This window comes from Thalia democratica, chromosome 2 (assembly GCF_965202585.1).
Source record: "Thalia democratica chromosome 2, ktThaDemo2.hap1.1, whole genome shotgun sequence".
In the NCBI taxonomy this organism is placed as follows: domain Eukaryota; kingdom Metazoa; phylum Chordata; class Thaliacea; order Salpida; family Salpidae; genus Thalia; species Thalia democratica.
In genome coordinates, this window is record NC_139166.1 from 64,716,069 (window position 1) to 64,737,715 (window position 21,647).

The 21,647-nt window shown below is 26.5% G+C and overlaps 1 protein-coding gene across 2 annotated transcripts; it reads left to right on the top strand.

Annotated features, from left to right (window-relative positions):
- Positions 1-947: 947 nt before the first annotated feature.
- On the top strand, positions 948-19,925 carry LOC145849696 (ubiquinone/menaquinone biosynthesis C-methyltransferase UbiE-like). Of its 2 annotated transcripts, none has more exons than XM_082954717.1 (7): positions 948-1,112; positions 2,897-3,061; positions 14,421-14,537; positions 17,393-17,505; positions 17,713-17,801; positions 18,527-18,661; positions 19,319-19,925. In XM_082954717.1, exons 1-7 carry the CDS (start codon positions 965-967, stop codon positions 19,395-19,397), a joined length of 846 nt encoding a protein of 281 aa, XP_082810843.1. In that variant the 5' UTR covers positions 948-964; the 3' UTR covers positions 19,398-19,925. The 2 variants fall into 2 exon arrangements, with proteins under 2 accessions (XP_082810843.1, XP_082810844.1); XM_082954718.1 differs by having other exon boundaries at positions 2,897-3,046.
- Positions 19,926-21,647: the final 1,722 nt, after the last annotated feature.

The window sequence follows — 21,647 nt, forward strand, 5'->3', positions numbered from 1 at the left end:
TCACAATCATTTTTAGCTTTCCTGTAAAAAGTTGATATGTTTTTACCGACATTGTTATTAAAAAATTACTTAAGTTATGATTTTTTTTTAAATACCTTTACTTCATTTAAGTAGGTATTTTAAACCATGTTATGAAATAAAGTTTAGTTATAAAGTAATATTGCGAGGTTGTATTTTTTGTTAGATAATTTTGAATAAGAAATTAAAAGTATACTGTGTAAATAAAAGTTTGACCATTTTATTTGTTGTAGTAAAATGTATACGAAAGTTTTACTCATAATGTTTTAAGTTTATAAATAAATATTTCTAAAAATTGAACTACGATAATACAATTTTTCATAAAATTGACCTTTTGACAATTTTTTTTTTACAAAACTGAAACGTCAAGTTTTTTATTGTTTTTTAGAGATTTTTATGTTTCTTATTTTTAATTTCAACTGCATTTTGCCTTAACGATTTGGTATTACAAATGGAAATATTTACAACAATGCAATTTATTAACTTTTAAGTTCGATACATATAAAAGAGTCTATGCAGATTTATAAATATGCATATATTTACTGTTGTTGAAAGTAGCATATTTAGATATTTGTTTTTAAAATATACTTTTTCATTGTTTTTAGATTTTTTAAAAATTTATTTGTTTAAAAAGAAATTAACTTTTATATAAATTAATATAAAATTGGTTATAGTTTAAGAATAATATATTTAAAAGTTATTAAACCTTTTTGTTTTAGAAGTTACAAAAATGCTTGAAAATTTGTTTTCGCTGCAATTAAAACTGTATTTTTAATAACTTTAAATTATGTAAAAAAAATAAACACAGCCAATTGAGTGATAATAAAAAATAAGTAAATAAATGTTGTACTTTCACAAAAGACTTACTGTAAAGTTATGCAAAATTTTCGCAGAATTTTTAACTGAAATGAAATTTTATTCACAGAATTTTTAATTTAAACGAGAAATGTTCCTGGCAACGAGGAACGCGCTGAGGGGTGGTGAGAAAATGCTGCGGGTTTGCTCCACCAGGTGTCAGCACACGAACAAATCGGGGGAGGGTTACGTCGATTTCGGGTTCGAGCAAGTGAAGAAGGAGGAGAAAGTCGGAAAAGGTTGGTGGTTGAAATTTAACATTTGTACAGGGTTGCCACTTTACATGGGAAAACCTGGAGTTTGACAATTTTAGTAGTAAAATTTTGATTTGACTCAAAAAATCTAACACATAAATTAAAACATTTTGTCATCATCAAAAATATTTTTATTAAAAAACACATTGGAAGTAGCTTTACAGGATCTTTTGAATGTTTTTATGCTAATTAACACAGTTTCTTACCTTAAACTTAACTTTAATCTAAAAATACACCCAAAAAAGTGTACTTTTAAAAACCTGGAAGAAATTTGGAAAACCTGTTAAAAAATTTTGAAAAAACGAGTGGCAACCCTGTTTGTAGTACATATTACAGTACTCTTTATAATCAATATAATACAATGTATATAATTACACGATAAGTGTTGACTTTCTGAGTGAAAATCATTTTGAAATAATACAATATGTTTATAAACTCGCCACAGTGAAGAAGGTGTTCTACGATTTAATGCATTGTATATGCACACCAAAATAAAACAAGCAACTATAAACTAAATAGAACAAGTGTATGTTTACATCAAAAATAGTATGTGTTGGTTTTTGGCTAGTATTGATTGTCCAACCTTAGGCAGGGTTGCCACTCGGTCAGGAAATCAGGAAAAGTCAGGAAAAATTTAAAAAAATTACAAAAGTCAGGAAAAAATGGGGGGTTTTGAAAAAAAGTCAGAAAAATTCAGGAAATTTGATAAAATTTAAAAAAAAATCAGATTTTGTCAGTTTAAATCTACAAAGTTCCTTGTTTTCCAAAGCCTTTAAATGGTGAAAATTAATTAAAAGTCCTATAAAGTCAGAAAAAAATCCCAAAATTTTCCTAGAAATTTAATAAAATTTTTAATTTTATTTCCAATGCCTTCATATGGTATAAATTAGTAAAATATCCTTTATAATACTGCAAAAATTTTCTATTAACATATTGAACAGCTTTATATAGTTTCAAGTGTTAGATTATGTATTTTAGAATAAGTTTAATTTAAGAGTTTGATTTAGAAAAGTCAGGAAAATTTTGGGAAAAAGTCAGGAAATTTTTCTCAGCTTGATCAGTGGCAACCATGCTTAGGACATCTATGTACCTCTTATATCTTAGATAAAAATATATTGCAAAAATGAAGAAAATATTCAGCAGTGTTGCACCCAGCTACGACTTTATGAACGATCTCATGTCGGCAGAAGTGCACACAAAAACATACCTTATATAGTTTATAGTTTTTTTTTTAATAGTTCACACATAACTATAAATATTCTGCACACCACCGTTAAATTACTACAAAATAATCTCTAGTATTACTACTAATGTATTGTAGTTGTGTTATCCAATGATACGTAACTGTTTATAGTAAAGTAGAAGTTCTCAAGTATTGCACCCAGTTACGACCTCGTGAACGAACATGATGAGCGCAGGTGTGCACTGATATATAGAATAGTGTGCACACTAAAAAAGTCTTCAGTAGCATTGCACCCAACTACGACCTGATGAACAATCTCATGTCAGCTGGTGTGCACAGAAGTTGGAAACTACTCTGTGCACTATAATAAATAATAAAAATATATAAACAAGACTGTTCATACAAACACATATCATGTGCACACCTTATAATATAAAATTGTTTGAACACTGTTCAAACAAAAGTATAGATACTGTGCACACCACTGTTAGATTAAAACAATACGTATTAACTCTCTAGTATTACTACTAACATAAACTTATTTTATTACCCAATGATAGGTAACTATTTGCTTATTATACTACAGTGAAGAAAGTCTTCAGCAGCGTTGCACCCAACTACGACCTGATGAACGATCTCATGTCAGCAGGTGTGCACAGATGCTGGAAAGACAAAATGATGCAGATGCTGAACCCGGGTGAGCACACCAAACTTATCGATATGGCGGGAGGCACCGGTCAGTTTCAGTACGGTAAATTATTAATATTAATATAAAAAATTAAATAATAATATTATATGTTGTATAACCGGTCAGTTTCAGTACGGTGAATTATTAATATTAATATAAAAAATTTAATAATATTATATTATATGTTGTATAACCGGTCAGTTTTAGTACGGTAAATTATTAATATTAATATAAAAATTAAATAACAATATTATATGTTGTGTAACCGGTCAGTTTTAGTACGGTAAATTATTAATATTAATATAAAAATTTAATAATAATATCATATGTGCTGTATAAGCGGTCAGTTTCAGTACGGTAAATTATTAATATTAATATAAAAATTTGATAAATAATACTATATGGAAAATAAAGAATTATGTTTTGTTTACAATACTGATGAAGTTGTATTTTTAAATTTGTAAATTGTTTATGGTCAAATAGATAGATACAGTAGACTACCGCTTAAGTACGCAAATTGAACCCGACCAAAAAGTGCGTACTTAGCACGGGTAGTGCTTACTTTTTGATGACATAGTATATTAAGAAATTTAGTTGTTTGTTTTCTTTCTTACAACTAGCCACTAAATAATTAAGCCAAATAAACAAGTCTTTTTATTTTAAATACTTTTAATACATAATTCTAATCTGCAATATTTTTTAATAGATTTTAAAATGATTTTTTTTTTTTAAATTAGTTTCTACATGATGCTAGTCAAGCTAAGTTTAGTTTAGTTAATACAAATATTATAATTTTCATTAGCTAAAAAGTGTTTGATTTTTTTTTTAAGAAAAACGTTTCAGGACTGTTTTTGTAAGAAAGTTTATATCAGTAGAAATATTTATAGTATAAGTGCACAATGATAAGATGCTCATTATTTTTTTTACTTTAGTTTTTTTGTTGTTGTTGCTTCTTTTTATATGTTTATTTTGATTTTATAAAAATTGTAACTAGTTTTTGTGGTTAACTAGTTTTGTATTATGTCACATTAAAATTAGCCTTTCTTTTGCAGATATTCTGAAAGTTTTTGAATAAAAAAAATTTAGAAATTTTAGAAAAATTTAGAAAAATGGATGGAAAGCGTATGACTATATGGAACAAGTCTTTAAAAAAAATTTAAGTCTAAGAAAATTTAGAAATTTTTTTGTCTTTCTAGATAAGTGCGTACTTAAGGCGAGATGCGTACCAAAAAAAGTGCGTACTTAAGCGGTAGTCTACTGTATATGTGAAAAATATTAGAATAGTTATACATCTTTAAACATAAAATGGAAGTTTAAATTGTTTGAAAAATGTTACTGCCAAAACTTAAAACTTTAAAAAGTTTATTGATATATGATGTAAATATTTTTTACTCAGTTATAAATAAGCTAAGCTTAAGTATTTTTGACACATATAATTGTTGTAGCATTAGAAGAGTTTAATAAAATCAAAATTTCTATAATACTACTAATGTATAGGAATAAATTGATAACAAAAGTCATCTTTATAGTCATCAAGTTAGTTGCCTCATTTTTTTTGTTTAGGTTTGTTCCGCTTAAAAAGTTCAAAAATTTGCACAAATTTAATTAATTTGGAATACTTAATATGTCCAGGCTTACTTTGTTACATTACAAATGATTAAAATCTAGTGTTTCACATAAATAAACGTCATTAGCTTTGAGTAAACTGAGTACCTTTTCAATCGTTGTTATAAATACCTGAAAATTGTCGTACGTCATTTGTGATTTGTATTTTATCAACTTGATTTTAGACAGAATAAATGCATTAAGCAATAAAATAAATTTGATTTTTTTTTTATATCATGAAGTTATGGTATATCAAGTAAATAATTCAAGTCTAAGTATACTAAGGTTATGTTATAGTTCTTATTTTTTATAGATTAGTAAAACTCTTGACAATGAATATAACTTTTACATGTATGGTGAGTCTTATTACTCATGATCTTTATTAGCATGAATTATTTTTTGTATGTTATGATAAGCTATAAAACTTTGATATTAAGTCAATGTTTGAAAAGCCTAGCTTAATTTAGCTTCAAATGCTGTTAGCAGAAGTTGTTTATAACTTTTTAATTTTTATTTTTCTTATTTGTTGAGTATACTAGTGTAATTAATTGTTCAACTAATTTATAGTACTTATTATGTCAATGTTTCAAAACAGCCTAGCAATTGCTTGCTGGTTCTTTTATAAAAAAAAAGTTGAAGAAATTATAAGAACTATTTGTTTTTTTTAGAAATAAGACTTTTTTATTAAATTTTCAACATAAATTAAACTTATTTACAGTTTTAAAGTGATTTTCCAAAAATTTCTGCTCATTTGTTGCTTGGTAATGTAAAATCTCGCCTTTTTAGTTCAGTAAGCTACTTTATACATAGTTTTTTATCAAAAAAGTTTTTCAAGATTATTAAAATATCTGCTGTTTTCAAAACAATTAACGTTTTTAAAGTTGTATATGCACGTTGCAAAAAGTTTTTTTTAACTTTAAACGATGAAATATTTTTTTAATTTAACTACGCTAGAAACTCATAAAAATTTAGACAATGTTAAATAAATTAATTTCGTTAACTTTGCCTCCAAGTTTTTTTAATTTAAGAAATTAAAAGCTCACATCAAAATAGTTTTGTCCTACTTAAAGTAGGTTGCTTAAAACTAGTTCGACTTGATATATTCAAAGAACTTTTTGAAAAGTAAGAATATTTTATCACACATTTAAGTTTTGAAAATTTTAAATAACTAACGTTTTCTGTAAAATAACATTAAAAAAATATTTTACCTGAATTTTATTAAATTCCCGCAAACGTAGCATTACAAAAATTGTATATAATTTTAAGCACCTTTTGAGTAACACTAACATGATTTTTTCAAAACGGTAGTTTGTGAACTCAGTTTAATCCTGGGTTTAATGAAATATAAAACTATGATCAACTTATTTTCTGATATTTTGTCTCCGGTTAAAGCTGATATATTGTTTATGTGATATTATTTCATGACAATTACAAATATTCAAAATAATTACACTGTGATGCAATTGTATAAGTTCGGTTTTTGATTATTTAAAGCCAATATTGAATATCATGACCCGCGTCAATATTAAATTATGTGGTACATTATGTTTAAACTGGGGTTAGTAGTGATATATGAGAAATAACAACGCAATAATAGTCCAAATAAGCTTGAGCTGAATATTAATTTTATTAAAAATTAGGCGTACATTATTTCAAATGAAGCAACTAATAAGTGGTTTAAGCTTTTTATTCATTACAGCTTAAAATAACTTTTGTTGGATAACTTTTCTTATAACTTAAGATATTAACCAGTTGTTTATTTAATCAACGATGACATCGATCTTTAATTTTATGAAATTTGAAAATAAATATATTTGCTCACACATATTTGCAACTGAATGTCTGTGAGTTAAACTTTTGTTATTTCTATAATAAATAATGTTTTCTATAAATATTTTCCTTTTACAAAAATATAAATTTGGCGCTCAAGCTTTTTTTTACTTTTAATTTTTAGGTATACCCATTGAGTCAGATAACTTTATTTTTGCTCAGATAACTATTTTTTGTTATGGATAAGCTGAAAAAAAGACTAGAAAAATGTTATAATTGAACAATAACAAATAGTATATTTTTTATCAAGTTAGCTCTTTTATACAGTTGAAAAAATTTGAAAATTCTTAAAAAGTAAGTATTTTTTTGTGATTCATTATTTAATTTTCTTCTAAAGCAATTTTAATCGTAAAATATATTGTAATTTTATACAATTACTTTTTTAATATAATAAAATAGCCTCTAATTAAAAATCAAATTAAAATGTTATTTTCTTTCATTTGACCTAGTTTTAATATACCCCATTTAATAGTTGTTTATATATAAACTTGAAATAAATTATCCTGTAATAGTTTACAGATGTGGTACTAACTGTGTTGTTATATTAACCATGAATGCAATAAATGGTAGAACTTTGAATAAAATTGCACCAAACTTTGTTACTTGAATAACGATGAAATTAACACAAACACTATGTTACAAAATTTTGTAAATATAGATAGAGAAACGAAAAAAATATCAAATTCTTCTTTTAGTTTCAATTTTTAAGCCTGGTCTGAACCCGGGCTATGTAAACTAACGAAAGCCATGAATTTTAATTATTTAAAAAAGTGGCATTTTGCAAGCAATATACAAGATGTTTAAGAAAAACTTACTCAAAATATTTATAGACTTTTACTGTCTCAAATACAGACTAATGTTTTTTTTACTAGTTTAGTTATTTTGCCTATTTGTCAAAAATTTTTACATATGAAAGCAGGGTTGCTAAAAAACCTGGAGTTCAACAATTTAGGCAAAAATAACCTGGAAAGACTTGGAATTTTAAATAGTTTTTAAATTATTAAATTTAGATTGGATACTAAAAATTTATTATATTCAGAAATATGTTTTTTGGATTATCTTGGTTTTTATTTATTATCAAGCACTTTTAAAGTAGCATTACAGTATCGTCTTAATATATTTATACTTGTTAAACAGCTTTTTACCTTGAATTTATTTTTTTACCATAAATGGACAGACAAAATAACTTGTACTTTCAAATCCCTAGAAAAAACTTCAGAAAACCTGGAAAAAAACCCTTGGCAACCCTGTGAAGGGTAAAACAAAAATATATTTGATTTGCAAGTGTGAACTTTTCATTTTTGTTTTTGTAATTTCTAAAAATTTGAATATTAACTAATTTTTTTGAATACGATCAAAGAAAACATTGGCGAAAGTCAACAGAGTGACTTCCGAAAGCGTTGGTGAAAGTCTACACGTAAGACTGGACTTTTGTAAGCTGTGAGACAAGTTCGAAACCCGGGTCTCAGCAGGGTTGCCGCAAAGTCAGGTAATACGAAAAAGAAAGTAGAAAAAGTGGGGGTTTAAAAAAAAATTAGAAATTTAATATATACATGCGCTTAAAATAAAATTTATCATCGCTAGAAACTGTTTTGCCCTAATGTTATTTTCTAGAATATTTGCTTTTGCAACTCATCTTTTTTTTCAAGGTCTAATTTAATGTTTGGAATGAATTAAAATCTTTTACGTCGTGAATCGGTTGTAATTAAAAATTTTTGAATTAAAAAAGCAAGGAAAAGTCAGGAATTTTTTCAGCTTGATCTGTGGCAACCCTGTCTCAGTCTACCGAAGGCTTGTGGTCTGATGATCGAATTGGTATGATAAAACCTTGTGTTAACTTGAATTTTTTGAAGTTTAAATCATTGTGCACAGTAGTTTAAATGAAAAATTGAATTTAGTGCGCACAGAAGTGTTTGAGCTAAATAATATGTTAGATTTTTATACTATTTTAGCTTATTTAACTTTTAAAGGCTAATTTTAAAACTCTAGTTGCTTTATACTAGATGCTTATACTATAATGAAATTATTAAAAACTATACTTTTTTGTTTTTATAATAAGAAGTTCGAATTGTAGCTTTGTTATTGTAAAAGTCTTTGAAATGAACCAAGTTAAAAGTTTATTAAACTAAAAAATATAAAGTAATAAGTACTTACAACACATAGTATCAACCGTGCACTTAAAATAGTATGAATACAATTAGTTATTAAATCTTTTTTTATCATTTGAAATGTTAAAAATGTTTACTGTTAGATTTACACCAACTGAATTTTTGAAGAACTTAAATTAATTAATTAGTGTTATAAAAAAATATACCTGTTTGTTCGTTGTGTGTTTAAGATGCAATTGCTAAAGAAATGTAGCAGTTTTAGTTTTGAATACTATTTAAAGAAATACCTTTTATTGTATGTAACAAGTAAAATTACAAAATTTTAGTATTTTTCTTGATATTTTTAAACTCAGATGTTCTTGTGCTAAAACTTTATTCCGACTAACGGCGTTTCACACAAGAAGTTTTAGCACAAGAACATCTGTGATATACATTCCGATAAGCTTAGCTTATCAGGATCTCCAGGATTTAACGCCTTATAACGTTACATCTTATATTTTTAAACTCGTTATTTTACTTTCTTGTACTAAATACACATTTTATACTAAAAACGAATTCTAAATAGTATTCTATTTGTTTTATAGTTTACATTTTTGAAATTTTATGAAAATTGAGAATTTTTATTCATGTGAGTTTGTATCATTTTCTTAATACTAACTCATCTAACAATTCGAAAAAATTAAACAAATTGAAAAATTGATTTCTTAAGATATTGACCACATTTTATTAGATTACAAAATAAATTTACTGCATATTTATTTTTGTCATATACAAAGTAATTAATGATCAAATTTTTTTTTTAATCAAAGTGAAACAGTTCTTATCAACTAGCTCGTTATAATAACCATAAAAACTATTAGTTTTTTAAATAAATTCTTTTTTACACTAAAATGATTTACTTGAATAGTATTGAAATTATCACAAACACTGTAGTACAAAAGTTGTATATAAGTAGTTAAGCCGTCTTGCTCAATGAAATATAACTAAAGCTTAACTGCCGTATAATTTGCAAGCCTGGTACCAACCTTGGCTAATATAATTGCACATCTACGATTAAAATTTAATTTATCATCATACATGTTGTTAGTGCTCATCATGCAACACTCAAAAAGAAATTCTGAAATACGCTTGGATTTTCTTTTTTACTCCTTTCACAAAATTCATCTTTTTTTTTAATATGTTCTTTTATCCTTTTACCGAATTGCCTTGAAATCAAACCGACGTAACTATCTTCACAGACTTCAAGGTAATTTAGTAAAAGGATAAAAGAACATATTCCAAAAAGTATTGATGAATTTCGTAAAATGAGTAGTATAGCGAATAAACCTAAAAAGAGTAGTAAATGCTTAAAAAAGATCTGCTGTTGCAGAACGCCTAGTTATTAACCTTGATTATGCAAGTAATTATAATTTGAAAAGATTTAAAATTATTTAAAAAAAATTAACATTTTTGATCCAATTAAACTTAACGCTATATGTATTTTAATAAGAAAACCTAAATTATGTAAACATGAAAAAATTGATTATACTGTTTCGTTGTTTTCATAGATTGTTTTATAAATTGTTACGTATGTTTTTTAATTTTAGTTGCATTGTAGTTAGAAGTACTTATGTATTGTAAATTACCCTTTGCTCATTATTATCATTTTACATTGATTACCTTTCACCATATAACCTGGATTTGAAGCTTTATTTTATTGACTAATAAACAACTGAAGAGTAATGCACGAAATATTTATTTCAATTAAGCTGATAAATAATACTTAATTTAGTAACTAAAATGTGTTTTAAAGAGAGCAAACTTCACAGATATTAACTATTGATTTATGATCACTATTGAAAAAATAAATTTCAATTTGTTCTATTAAGTTTGCACCAAAATTTTTACTTCAATAACATGAAACTATCACAAACGCTATATTACAAAATTATTTATATAAAAATTGTAAAATCATTAAAGATGTTAACAATGAACTATTTAACTTATTTGAAGACCTATTATGCAACTAGGCTAAAAACTAACCATATCTAAATTGCAATGAATATTGTTGCACTCATAAACTTAAAATGTCATCTGCATGACTTATGTATACGTTGTTGTTCATTTGTCCCCTTCATTCAAAAACAAGAAAGAATGACATTGTCATAAAAAAATTTGCAGGTTTTTATCAACTATCTCACTCTAATAGAAATTTCCGTGAAAACAATAAGTTTTAAAATTACATACAGGGTTGCCGCTTTACATGGAATTTGACAATTTAAGCAAAATAAAAACCGGAATTTTGAACAAAAATCACTAAAAATCTGGAATTTAAACTTAACTTTAAGCTAAAAATCGACCAAAAATGTCTACTTTTAAAAACCTGGAAGAAATTTTTAAAACCTGGAAAAAAAATTGAAAAATCTAGTGGCAACCCTGTACATATAACATTTTCATCAAAATGATATACTGAATGACAGTAGAGTTGTCACAAACGTTGTGTTACAAATTTTCGTATATAAATAGTTTAAAATATTAAGCAGTTGACTCTTATTGCATTTTGAAAATAAGCTATATTTTTTGTTAGTTACTCATCTAACGATTTAAAAAAACTGGTTTGTTAAGACATTGACCACATTTTATTTGTTTTTGAATACAAAATAAATTTACTACTTATTTTTGCCAGATACAAAGTAATTAATGTTCAACTTTTAATTTTGAAAAATCAAAGTGAAACAGTTCTTATCAACTAGCTCGTTATAATTACCATTAAAACTATTAGTTTTTGAATTAACTCTTTTATTCCACTAAAATGATTTACTTGAAAAGTGTTTTATATAAATAGCATAGCGACTAATTCAATAGCAATACAGTTTAATGTTTCATTAAAAGTTGGTTACATTACAACATTGCAACATAGGTATCATCAGGGTTTCCACTTTACCTGGAAAAACCTGAAATTAAACAATTTAGGAAAAAATAACCTGGAAAAACCTGGAATTTGAGAAATTTTGAAAAAAACCTGAAATTTTTAATAATTTTAACATTTTCAGTAGTAACGTTTCGATTTGAGAAAATATCTATTATATACATAAGATTTTTTTGTCATCATCAAATTTTTTTATTAAAAAACACATTTAAAGTAACTTTACAGTATTACAGTATCGTTTCAGTGTTTTTATACTATTTAACACAGTTTCTTATATAGAAATTAACTTCAAACTTGAAATAGACCCAAAAATGTGTACTTTTAAAAACCTGGAAGAAATTTGGAAAACCTGGAAAAAATTTGGAAAAAACGAGTGGTAACCCTGTATCATGGTGTTCGTGACAATATATTATCATAAAAACTGTGATACAAATGTTGTATATAAAAAGATTAGCTACATAGCTCGTTGTAATGCAACTTAATGCTTCCTGACACTTAATTTGCAAGCCTGGTATCATCCGGGGCCAATACAAACACACATATATTGTACAATTAAAGTTTAATTTATCACGACACATGTTGTTGGTGGGCAACAATCCAACAGAAATACGCTTGTGCGAGCAGAATCGAGATTTTTATTAACAAACGCGTTTTTCACTTGTTTTTTGGCATATAGTAGAGTTTGATGAATGATTATCCCGTCACAATGTTTTTTATTCTACTAAAATGATTTATTTGTTTAGTGTTGAAATTATCATCAACACCATGATACAAATGTTGTATATATATGGCATAGCGACAGTTTCAACAGCAACACATTTCAATGCTTCATTAACAGTTGGTTACATTACAACATTAGTATCATGGTGTTTATTACAATAGATTATCACAAACACTGTGATACAAATGTTGTATATAAAAAGATTAGCTACATAGCTCGTTGTAATGCGACTTAATGCTTCCTTACACTTAATTTGCAAGCCTGGTATCATCCTGGGATAATACAAACACACATATATTGTACAATTAAAGTTTAATTTATCACGACACATGATGTTGGTAATGTTGTAATGCAGCACTCCATCAGAAATACGCTTGTGCAAATAGAATTGAGATTTTTATTAACAAATGTGTTTTTCACTCGATTTCTGATTTATAGTTGAGATTGATGGATGATTTTCCCATCACAATTTTTTAATTTATAATCAATTTGTTTTGATACGCGATCCGCAAAGACTTTTCAGCAAGTCCGGCAAGAGAAAGACTTTTAGTGGTGCCCCGACCCTCTGATATATATTTATTATTTTCAAACTGCCAAATTTTTATAGGTGCACTTTTCTAATTTTTAGTTGTTAGGATTATTTTTCTGCATTTTTTAGGCTCATTAACTTTAGTAAATTGACCTTCTAATGTTTTGTTTGGATATAAATATGTATTTCTCCTTAAAAATTAATGAGAGTTTTAGGTTTTGTAACTCGAATTCTCATGCAACCAATGCTTTTGTTGGATAAATTTCAATGTTTACAGATATTGTTAAAATATGATTTAATGCAAATACTTTCCAAAGTTTAAAGTATCATTATGCAAAGAAGTTACAATGTTTACCTTTATTAATTATGAAAAAAAATGCTTAAAACAGTAATAAACTTTTTCCTAATACAATAAAATTAAACTTTTATAATACATTTAATTTTAAAAGTCGTTTATATTTGAATAAAGTACTTAATAGTTTTCTAGACCAGTGGTTTTTACGTCAAAGAATTTTTTTTTAGATTCAAAACAACAATTTTTCAGAAAGACTTAACTTATTAGATAAAAGTATTTAAAATATAGTATGTGTTGTTTGTATTAATGTATATTTTGCAATGCAAGCAATCTGTTTACTTGTCCTAATTTTTTTTAATTTTTTTATGGAGATGTTAATCATCGTTTATAATAAAACAAATTCTTTACAAAAATGTTTATTATTTCACTTAAGCTGATAAATTATATCAATTTAATAATTAATATTTATCCTTGAAGAGAAAAAACTTATAATTACTATGGAAACAATAACTTTTAAAAGTTTTCATTTAACTTGCACCAAAATGGTTTACTTTATCGCATTAAAATTATCACAAACGCTATGTTACAAAGTTTTGTATAAATTAAGAGTAAAACCACATTTAGTAATTTATAAAGATTTTCAACCTTATTTTGAAGCCTGGTGTTAAATCCGGTCAAAACATCTAACCACACTATAATTGCGATACATATCCATTGTTGCCCTGATAAAGTACAAGTGTCAGTTGCATGACTTATAACCTTGTTTTCTATTTGTCCCCTTCGTTCAGTTGCAAGCAAGAATGACATTGTCATTAAAAGTTAATATATTTTAAGATCATTATTAAAATATAGAATTTTATAACTTGCGCCAAGTTTTATTGCTCGAATAGCAATGAATTTATCATAAACGCTGTGTTACAAAGTTTTGTATAAATTTTTAAAGATATGATATATAAACTTGAGCTTAACTGTTACTGTTATATTCTCTTGAATTTAAAACTTAGTATTGTTTGGCCAAAATGTGTTAAACATGTTAGATGAACAATCAAACAAGCAGTGTTGCTCTTTTATAAATAAACAACTATTATATTTTAACAGTTGACACTTCAACTTTTTTTATCCTACAAATGTCACCAACATCATTAACACTAGAAACATTTTAATTTTGCATCTAAATTAACGATAACGACATTTACTCTTTAATGCTAAACAAACACCAGAAACATTTTACCTTAAGTCAAGACTTGCACTAACGTCGTTTCAACTTTCTATCAAACTAATAATGACACTTCAACAGGCGACATTGCAAAAAGGTCCTTAGAAAATATAAATGGCGCGCGGTAAAAACAATAAAATATAATGATACAAATAATAACGCTAATGTCATTTCAACTTTCTAATAATAACACTAACGACACTTCAACAGGCGACATAGCGACGAGGTTCGTGAAGAAAGTTGGGATGGAGCACGGGAAGAATGTCACCGTTTGCGACATCAACGAAGACATGCTTCAGTACGGAATTGAAAAAGCTGAGAAAGCCGGTTAGAATAAAAATCTTTTTTTTTTATACAGGGTTGCCAAACAACCTGAAAAAACATGGAATTTGGCAGTTTTGCTTAACTTAGAAAAAAACTTGAAATTTGAAAATTTTACATGTAAAGTAATACATTTTTCATTTTATTTAAAAAACATCATATGGAATAAAAGTTTTTTTTTATGATTCACAGTTTTATTTATTATAAAGTTCAGTTTAAAGTAGCATACATCATCCTTTCAATATTTCATAAACAATTTTTTACCTTAAATTTATTTTTATTCTGAAAATGAGCAAAAAACTTGCTCTTTAAAAAACTAGGAAAATTTACAAAAAAACCTTTGGCAATCCTGTTCACATATATTTTTGTTCATAATTTTTTTATTTTCTTGCTTCATTACTGCATTGAAAAATCTGGTTAGATTAAAATTTTAATCATTTAAATATTTTTTGATTATTCTTTTAATATGCAAACTGCTCAAATTTCCGTTTAATTTTTAAATTTAGCTAAAAAGTGTATGATCTTACCACATGACTAATTAAAAAATATTGGCTAATTAAAAAAGCAAGTTTTGTGAAATGCATTGACAGAGCTGAGAAGGCGGTAAGATATTTTTTTGTGTACATGTTTAATTTTTTTTTTTTTTTTATTACTTTTAAAATGATGTCCGAAACTTGTGGACCGTCAAGTTAAAGTTTATAACAATTCAGTTATAAAATTAGTCTCAAATTTAATTGAATAAAATTCAAATTGTTCTTTTAAAGTATGAACGTGTGCTTCAGCTTGAAACCGTGTTGTGTGTTCAAATCAGCATTATAATGACAAATGTTTGCTTCTGTATTCAGTACACAGTAGTGCTTATAAATAGTAATTTTGTATTAATATTGATTTTGAAGAGTTCGTTACAACTATTACATGCTATTGATGCTATGTTTAAGTTTACGCGGCTCGCGAACAAGTCTGGCCTGCAAAAATAATTTTCCCAAAAACTTATTAGAAAAGTTGCCCTTAAAATCCACGTATAAATACTGTTTATAACATCTTTTCAAGCAGTGAAGTGGTTAAGTATCTTTATTAATTAATGTTCGTCTTTTGTTCATTTTCAATGAGTGCTCGACTATTTAAATTAAGAAATTAAATTGTTGTTACTGACAATTCAAAATCTTTAAAAAAAAATCGGAAATACAACGACTCAAAAAGTAATATCTATAAAAAAAAATAATAAATGTGTTTGTAGGTCTAATTGATACCTACAAACCTTTTTTTTTTAATAAATTTTAAATATTTTTTGAGCAATGGCTTATATAAGTTTCTAAAGTACAGTAATTTTGAAAGTTCTCATTCAATTAATTTTTATCATTTCACAATCACTTTTTTTTAGTTATATAACTGTTTTTTACAAAACTGTTTCAATGTTTGCGAATCAGGCTTAATCAGTGAATGTTGGCAAAATGTTGTGACTCGTCAGTACAAATTTTTCACAAAATTTCATAGTTTTCAAAAAGAAGTTTGCAAGATCGTGCGTAATGATTGTTGTTAGAAAAAAGTAAGAAAAAACTGTGATCGTTAAACCAACAAAAAAAGTTCAAAAAAAAGCTTTTGAGGTCATTAGTGACGTCACGCAGTATTAATAACAAAAATCAATGTTCAAAATTTGTATAAAATACAATGCAATTCTTAACCATATGTATGCTCTACTTTACATATATAAGAGAGACGTATTTTACACCAGTCATTATAACTGGTAAGAAGAGTTATTTGGACCACGCAGACGAGTGCACTACAAATGAATCCCTGTGTAAATATGTTATATTAATTCTGCCTAAGTTGGTATTAAATTTGCAAAGACCATTAACGAAAACAAATCTGTGCGCTTTTGATCATTACCATAAACAACATGCTAATTTTTCTTGAAGTATGTAGTATAATCTTGACATATGCGTTGTCTCGTTTAGAGTTTACAAAAAAAAATAAACTAGGATTTTATGCTTTTTTCAAATGTTTGAACTTGCCAAAAAGAACCACTATAAAGTTGGTACGAATGACCTTGTTTTTTGATTAACTATTACATTCATTTTTTACTGAAATGCTCGGTTTTACTGAAAGTTAAACGTCAAATGTGTACTTTTAAACGAACATTAAAATTCAAGTTCCTACAGATCAAGTTTTTATGATACTACTTATGTGATACTAACCATAAAGTTTGAAGTGAAAAAAGATTAAATGTATAAAAAAGTTATTTGTTTTGGGCTACATTGTTTCAAATGGTCATAAGCTTAACTAGGCGCCGATCAACGAAGGTTAGGGAAAATGTCATGTAAAAACAAAAGTGACACCTAAAATGTCAGGTTACAGTAAGGGTAAGAGAAGATTTAGTCCAGCGCCGAGCTGAAATAATAAGTATCTTATTAAATAATAAATATAAATAGAAACTTAGTTTTTTTAAAGTTGCTCTGTACCGGTGCTTGTCAGGCTAAAATTCCAAAACTGTTGCGAAACCTGTTTGTTTTATTTATAATACACAAGGTACTTAAGTAAACACAGAATTTAAAATTTTTTAGAAAAAGTGTAAAAAAAATCTTGATAATCAGTAAAAACTTAAAAATTAGTGAGGATTTTATTCTGCGAGTTTTTGATTATAAATGCACAGAGTTGCCAAAAACTCGGACTAGTTTGAGAAATTTTTGGAAAAACTTAAATGTATAGATATATTACGATTTAAAGCTGGTTGTAAGACATTAAGCAATTAAAATGAGTTGGAAACATTTTTGGTGATAACCCAGCTATAGTAGTTTTAAACTAAGTTGTACCTAATTAAATTCTAATGTATTTATAAAAGTTTCGTATAAATTTATTACCAGGTATCGAAATGAATTGGAAGCAATGTAGTGCCGACGATCTACCTTTTGAAGACAATTCATTCAACGCATACACCATTAGCTTCGGTATCAGAAACTGTACAGATAAAGATAAGGTAGACAATAATTATTAGAATTTTTGTATTATTTATATCTCGTTAATCATTATTAAGTTAAATAATTTGTTATTAACATTATATTAGTTATAACTATCATTCAGTTTATACACCATTAATTTCGTATACACCATTACAATTATATTGATTAACAGTATATTTTTACAAGTTTAATTTCTAGTAATATTTAAATATAAACATTTTCAGGTACTCTCAGAAGCTTACAGAGTTCTGAAGCCTGGCGGCAGATTTCTGTGTTTGGAATTCAGCCACATTCAAAACCCCATGTTAAACAGGTACTTCGAAAATTAATAACAATATGTATTTTATCTGAGCTAAATAAATAAAATTTAAGTTTCTGTTTATGCTGGTTTGTTCATCAAAACAAAAAATAAAACCCCATGCTTTACAAGTGCCTCAATTAGTGATAATTATTTAGTTGTAAAAAGAGTAAAAGAACTAGTTTTGTTTTAAAATCAGTTAAAGTTAAAAGTTTTCAACAAAATACGTCTAATCCCATGCTAATCACCAAATAAAGAGTTGAAGGTTTTTGATTGTCATCAACACATATAAAAGCTCTAAGACCATCATTACCAAAAAACAATCAAATCTCATCACACGTAGGTTTTTAACCAGTGAAATTTCAGCTTAAAGTTTTACAAACCAATCACACCACAGCACACAATATTTAAACCAATCAAATCGTACCAAAAATATTTTACCCAAGTATTTACAGTATCTACCAGCATATACAGGATAGGCAAAAAGTAAAGTAAAAATATCCTAAAGGGGGGAAATTTGCCACTTTAATAAACCTTGAGATAAACCATTTAAATCACAAAACATCAAGTTTAAGCCAATCAAGTTGTACCAAAGTACATTTTTGCCGAACCAAATAGCTCTTATTTATTTAAACTAATCCAATTAACTTAATTTTAAACGAATAAAATTTTACCACATAAAACTTGAACCAATAAAACCATATCATATAATATAATATTTAAACCAATCAAATCAACAGTATCTACCAGCAGTATTCATTCAACGTATTACCGGTTATGGGAGAATGCGTGGCCAATGACTGGAAGTCTTACCAGTACTTGGCTGAGAGCATCGCCAAATTTCCCACTCAAGAAAAGTTCAGTGACATGATCAGGTTTGTGTGTTTTATAATAACTATTTCTACAATTACTGATACCATATAAGTTGTATTTTGTGGTCCATTTTGAAACAAAGCTATGTTTTTTATCAAGTTTTTTTTTGTATTATTTTTTTTAAATTTTATATTGATTCAGGTATACTAACTAAAATTTTTTACACAAGGAAGTGTAATGATCAGGTCTGAGTTTTTGTAATTATTTTTTTATTTAAATAGTAGCTGTTAAATTTTTTATGGTTTAAACTGTCTACCACTGCAAATAAACGTAACTTACAGCTCACTATATTTTCAACACTGATCTTACTAAAGAGATCTGCACACTTTGTCTTTACTAGAATAAATAGTTATTTTAAGTTTGAGTTTTTCAATAGTGTACTTGAATAGATGCTTAAAGCTTTATCTTTAAACTTATTTTAAATATTTCCATCATCTTCACCAGAAACGCAGTTTTTATACCTTAAATTTAGCTTTAAACTAAAAATAGTCCCAAAAACATGTAATTTTAAAAAACCTGGATGAAATTTCACAAAAAAAAAACAATCCAGTCTCAGTTTAAAAAAATGTTGTTTTAAGTTTGAGTTTTTAAACGGTGCTTCAATAGATACTTTTAAATTTATCATAATACTAAACTTCACATTAATATTTCTTCATCAGAAATGCCGGCTTCCAAGCGGTCACTTTTGAAAACCTGACCTTCGGCGTTTGCGCCATCCACAGTGGGTTCAAGCTGTGATTGTGACGTCATACTCATCTGGGTTGTTTTTGTGTAAAACTGTCTTTTTAAAAGTGGTATACAATTTTTAAGTTATTAAGTATTATTTTAAGCAAGCTATTTTTTTATGCACCTCTTATAGAGTTAATTCAAAAATTAGTTCATGAAAAAGCTAGTTAATTGTTTTAGTTTCACATTTGTATAATTTATACACTATATCTTTTAAAAGACTTTTAAAAAATTGCTAGCGTATAAAATTTTAAAATATATTTTAAGTTTTTTTATTAAACTGTCTAATGTTTACCATTTTTTTAGGAATTTTTAACATAGTTCTCTTATAATTATGTGTTAGCAAAAGTTTTCTGAAATTTTGTTTTATTTGAACTGGTGTATTATTCCACATTTCAAAAAATATTCAACAACGTTAACTTAAAACTATAGGAACAAAATGTAAACCAAAACCTTAAAGTGATAAGAACTTAACTGTTTTATTTTTATCATCAGTTTAGTTAAAATAGTTATTATGGCAAATAAATTTTATTACTGCTCTATGTGTTTTAGTTAACTTAAATTTAATTAATCTAATCAATACATTTTTGAGTTTAAACTGATGATTATTTTTAAAAGTTCATAATGCTTTTTGTTACTTTTAAAATCTTAAGTTTCAATCTTTTATTTCAAATAGGACTTAATTTAAGCTTTTTGAGTGTAATAAAAGAAGCCAGTTTAATTTAGCTTTGAATAATAGTTTAGTTAGCATAGCTTTCGTTACGGAAAATCATCTTATAGTATTTTTTATTTGATATTTTAAAGCTTTTAGGTTTTACCAGCTCAAGATTTAGTACTTTTAACGATGTTGAATTTTTTTTTGTTAACTTTTGGTATCACAACTGTAAGTAGTTTTTAAATTGTAAGACTAGCTAATACAGGCATTAAAAAACCTACAAATGTAGCAAAAAGTTGTTTATAATGCTGAACTTCAGTTTTCATATTTTCTACTGAGTCAAGCTAGTAATTACCATGGATACAAAAGTGTTAAAAATATGCACCAAACGTTGCTACTTGAATAACATTGAAATTATCACAAACGCTTCGTTACAAAATTTTATACTTAAAAAGTTTTGAAATCCAGAAGGAATATTAATGAAAAAATATCAAGAATTAATTTGTATGCCTAGTTGTGAAAAGGCAAAAACAACTCTATAAGCCTATCCCTCTTCATATGAGTGGTGTTATAACCCGTTTTGCAAATGGGTTACAATGTCTGTTTAAATTCTTTAAACCATATTTAAAGGGCCAAAACTCAAAAACATTATATATTTTTAAAATGCGTATGTAGTTGTTACTAATACCTACAAACTATTTTTTTGCAAAAAAAGTATTTCGTAAAAACTAGTTCTAAAAATAACAATGTTGCAACAGGTTGTTTATGATTATTAATTAGCCGTACATGAGCAGCATTTATTTTTTCTTATGTATGTTATTAGTTTAGTTGCGGCCCTTCATGTATTTTTTTACGAATTTGAATTTTCATGCACCCTTTTACCCATATTATTTTTAGAAGACCCAAGTGGTGATATTTAAATTTTTACAATAATCAATTAAAAGTAGGAACAGCTTGATAACAGTAAAACATCATTTAGTTTGCCACAAAGAAACATAATAAAATTTGTTTTAATTTGTTCAAAGTGTTTTACTTGTAAAACACAGTTTACAGAACACCTCGAACTGTTTACAGATGTGTTTTTGTCTCTGCACTACTGACTGTAAGCTTGTTATTACCATGGAGACAAAAGTGTTAATAATATGCACCAAACGTTGCTACTTAAATAACATTGAAATTATCACAAACGCTATGTAATAAAATTGTATATGTACAAAGTACAGATTTTATACAATAAAAGAAGAAAAACATCAGTAAATATTTATAAGCCTAGTTGTAAACAGGCTAAAGTAACTAAACAAATCTTTCTTTGTTTATTTAAATGTGTTATAACCCTTTTTTCAATTGGGCTACATGTCAACTTAAGTGCCTTAAAAATATTTTAAAACACCACAACTCAAAAACAATATATATCTGAAAACTGTATTAACAATATATATATATATTTGTAAGGTTTTGTTAAATACCTACAAACAATTTTTTTGAAAAAAATATTTCTTGAAAAACAAGTCTAAAAGTCATTTTAAAATCTAATTTAGCTATATTTCAGAAAATAATAAAAATGTTATAAAAAGTTGTTTATAGCTATTAATTAGTCGTACATAAAC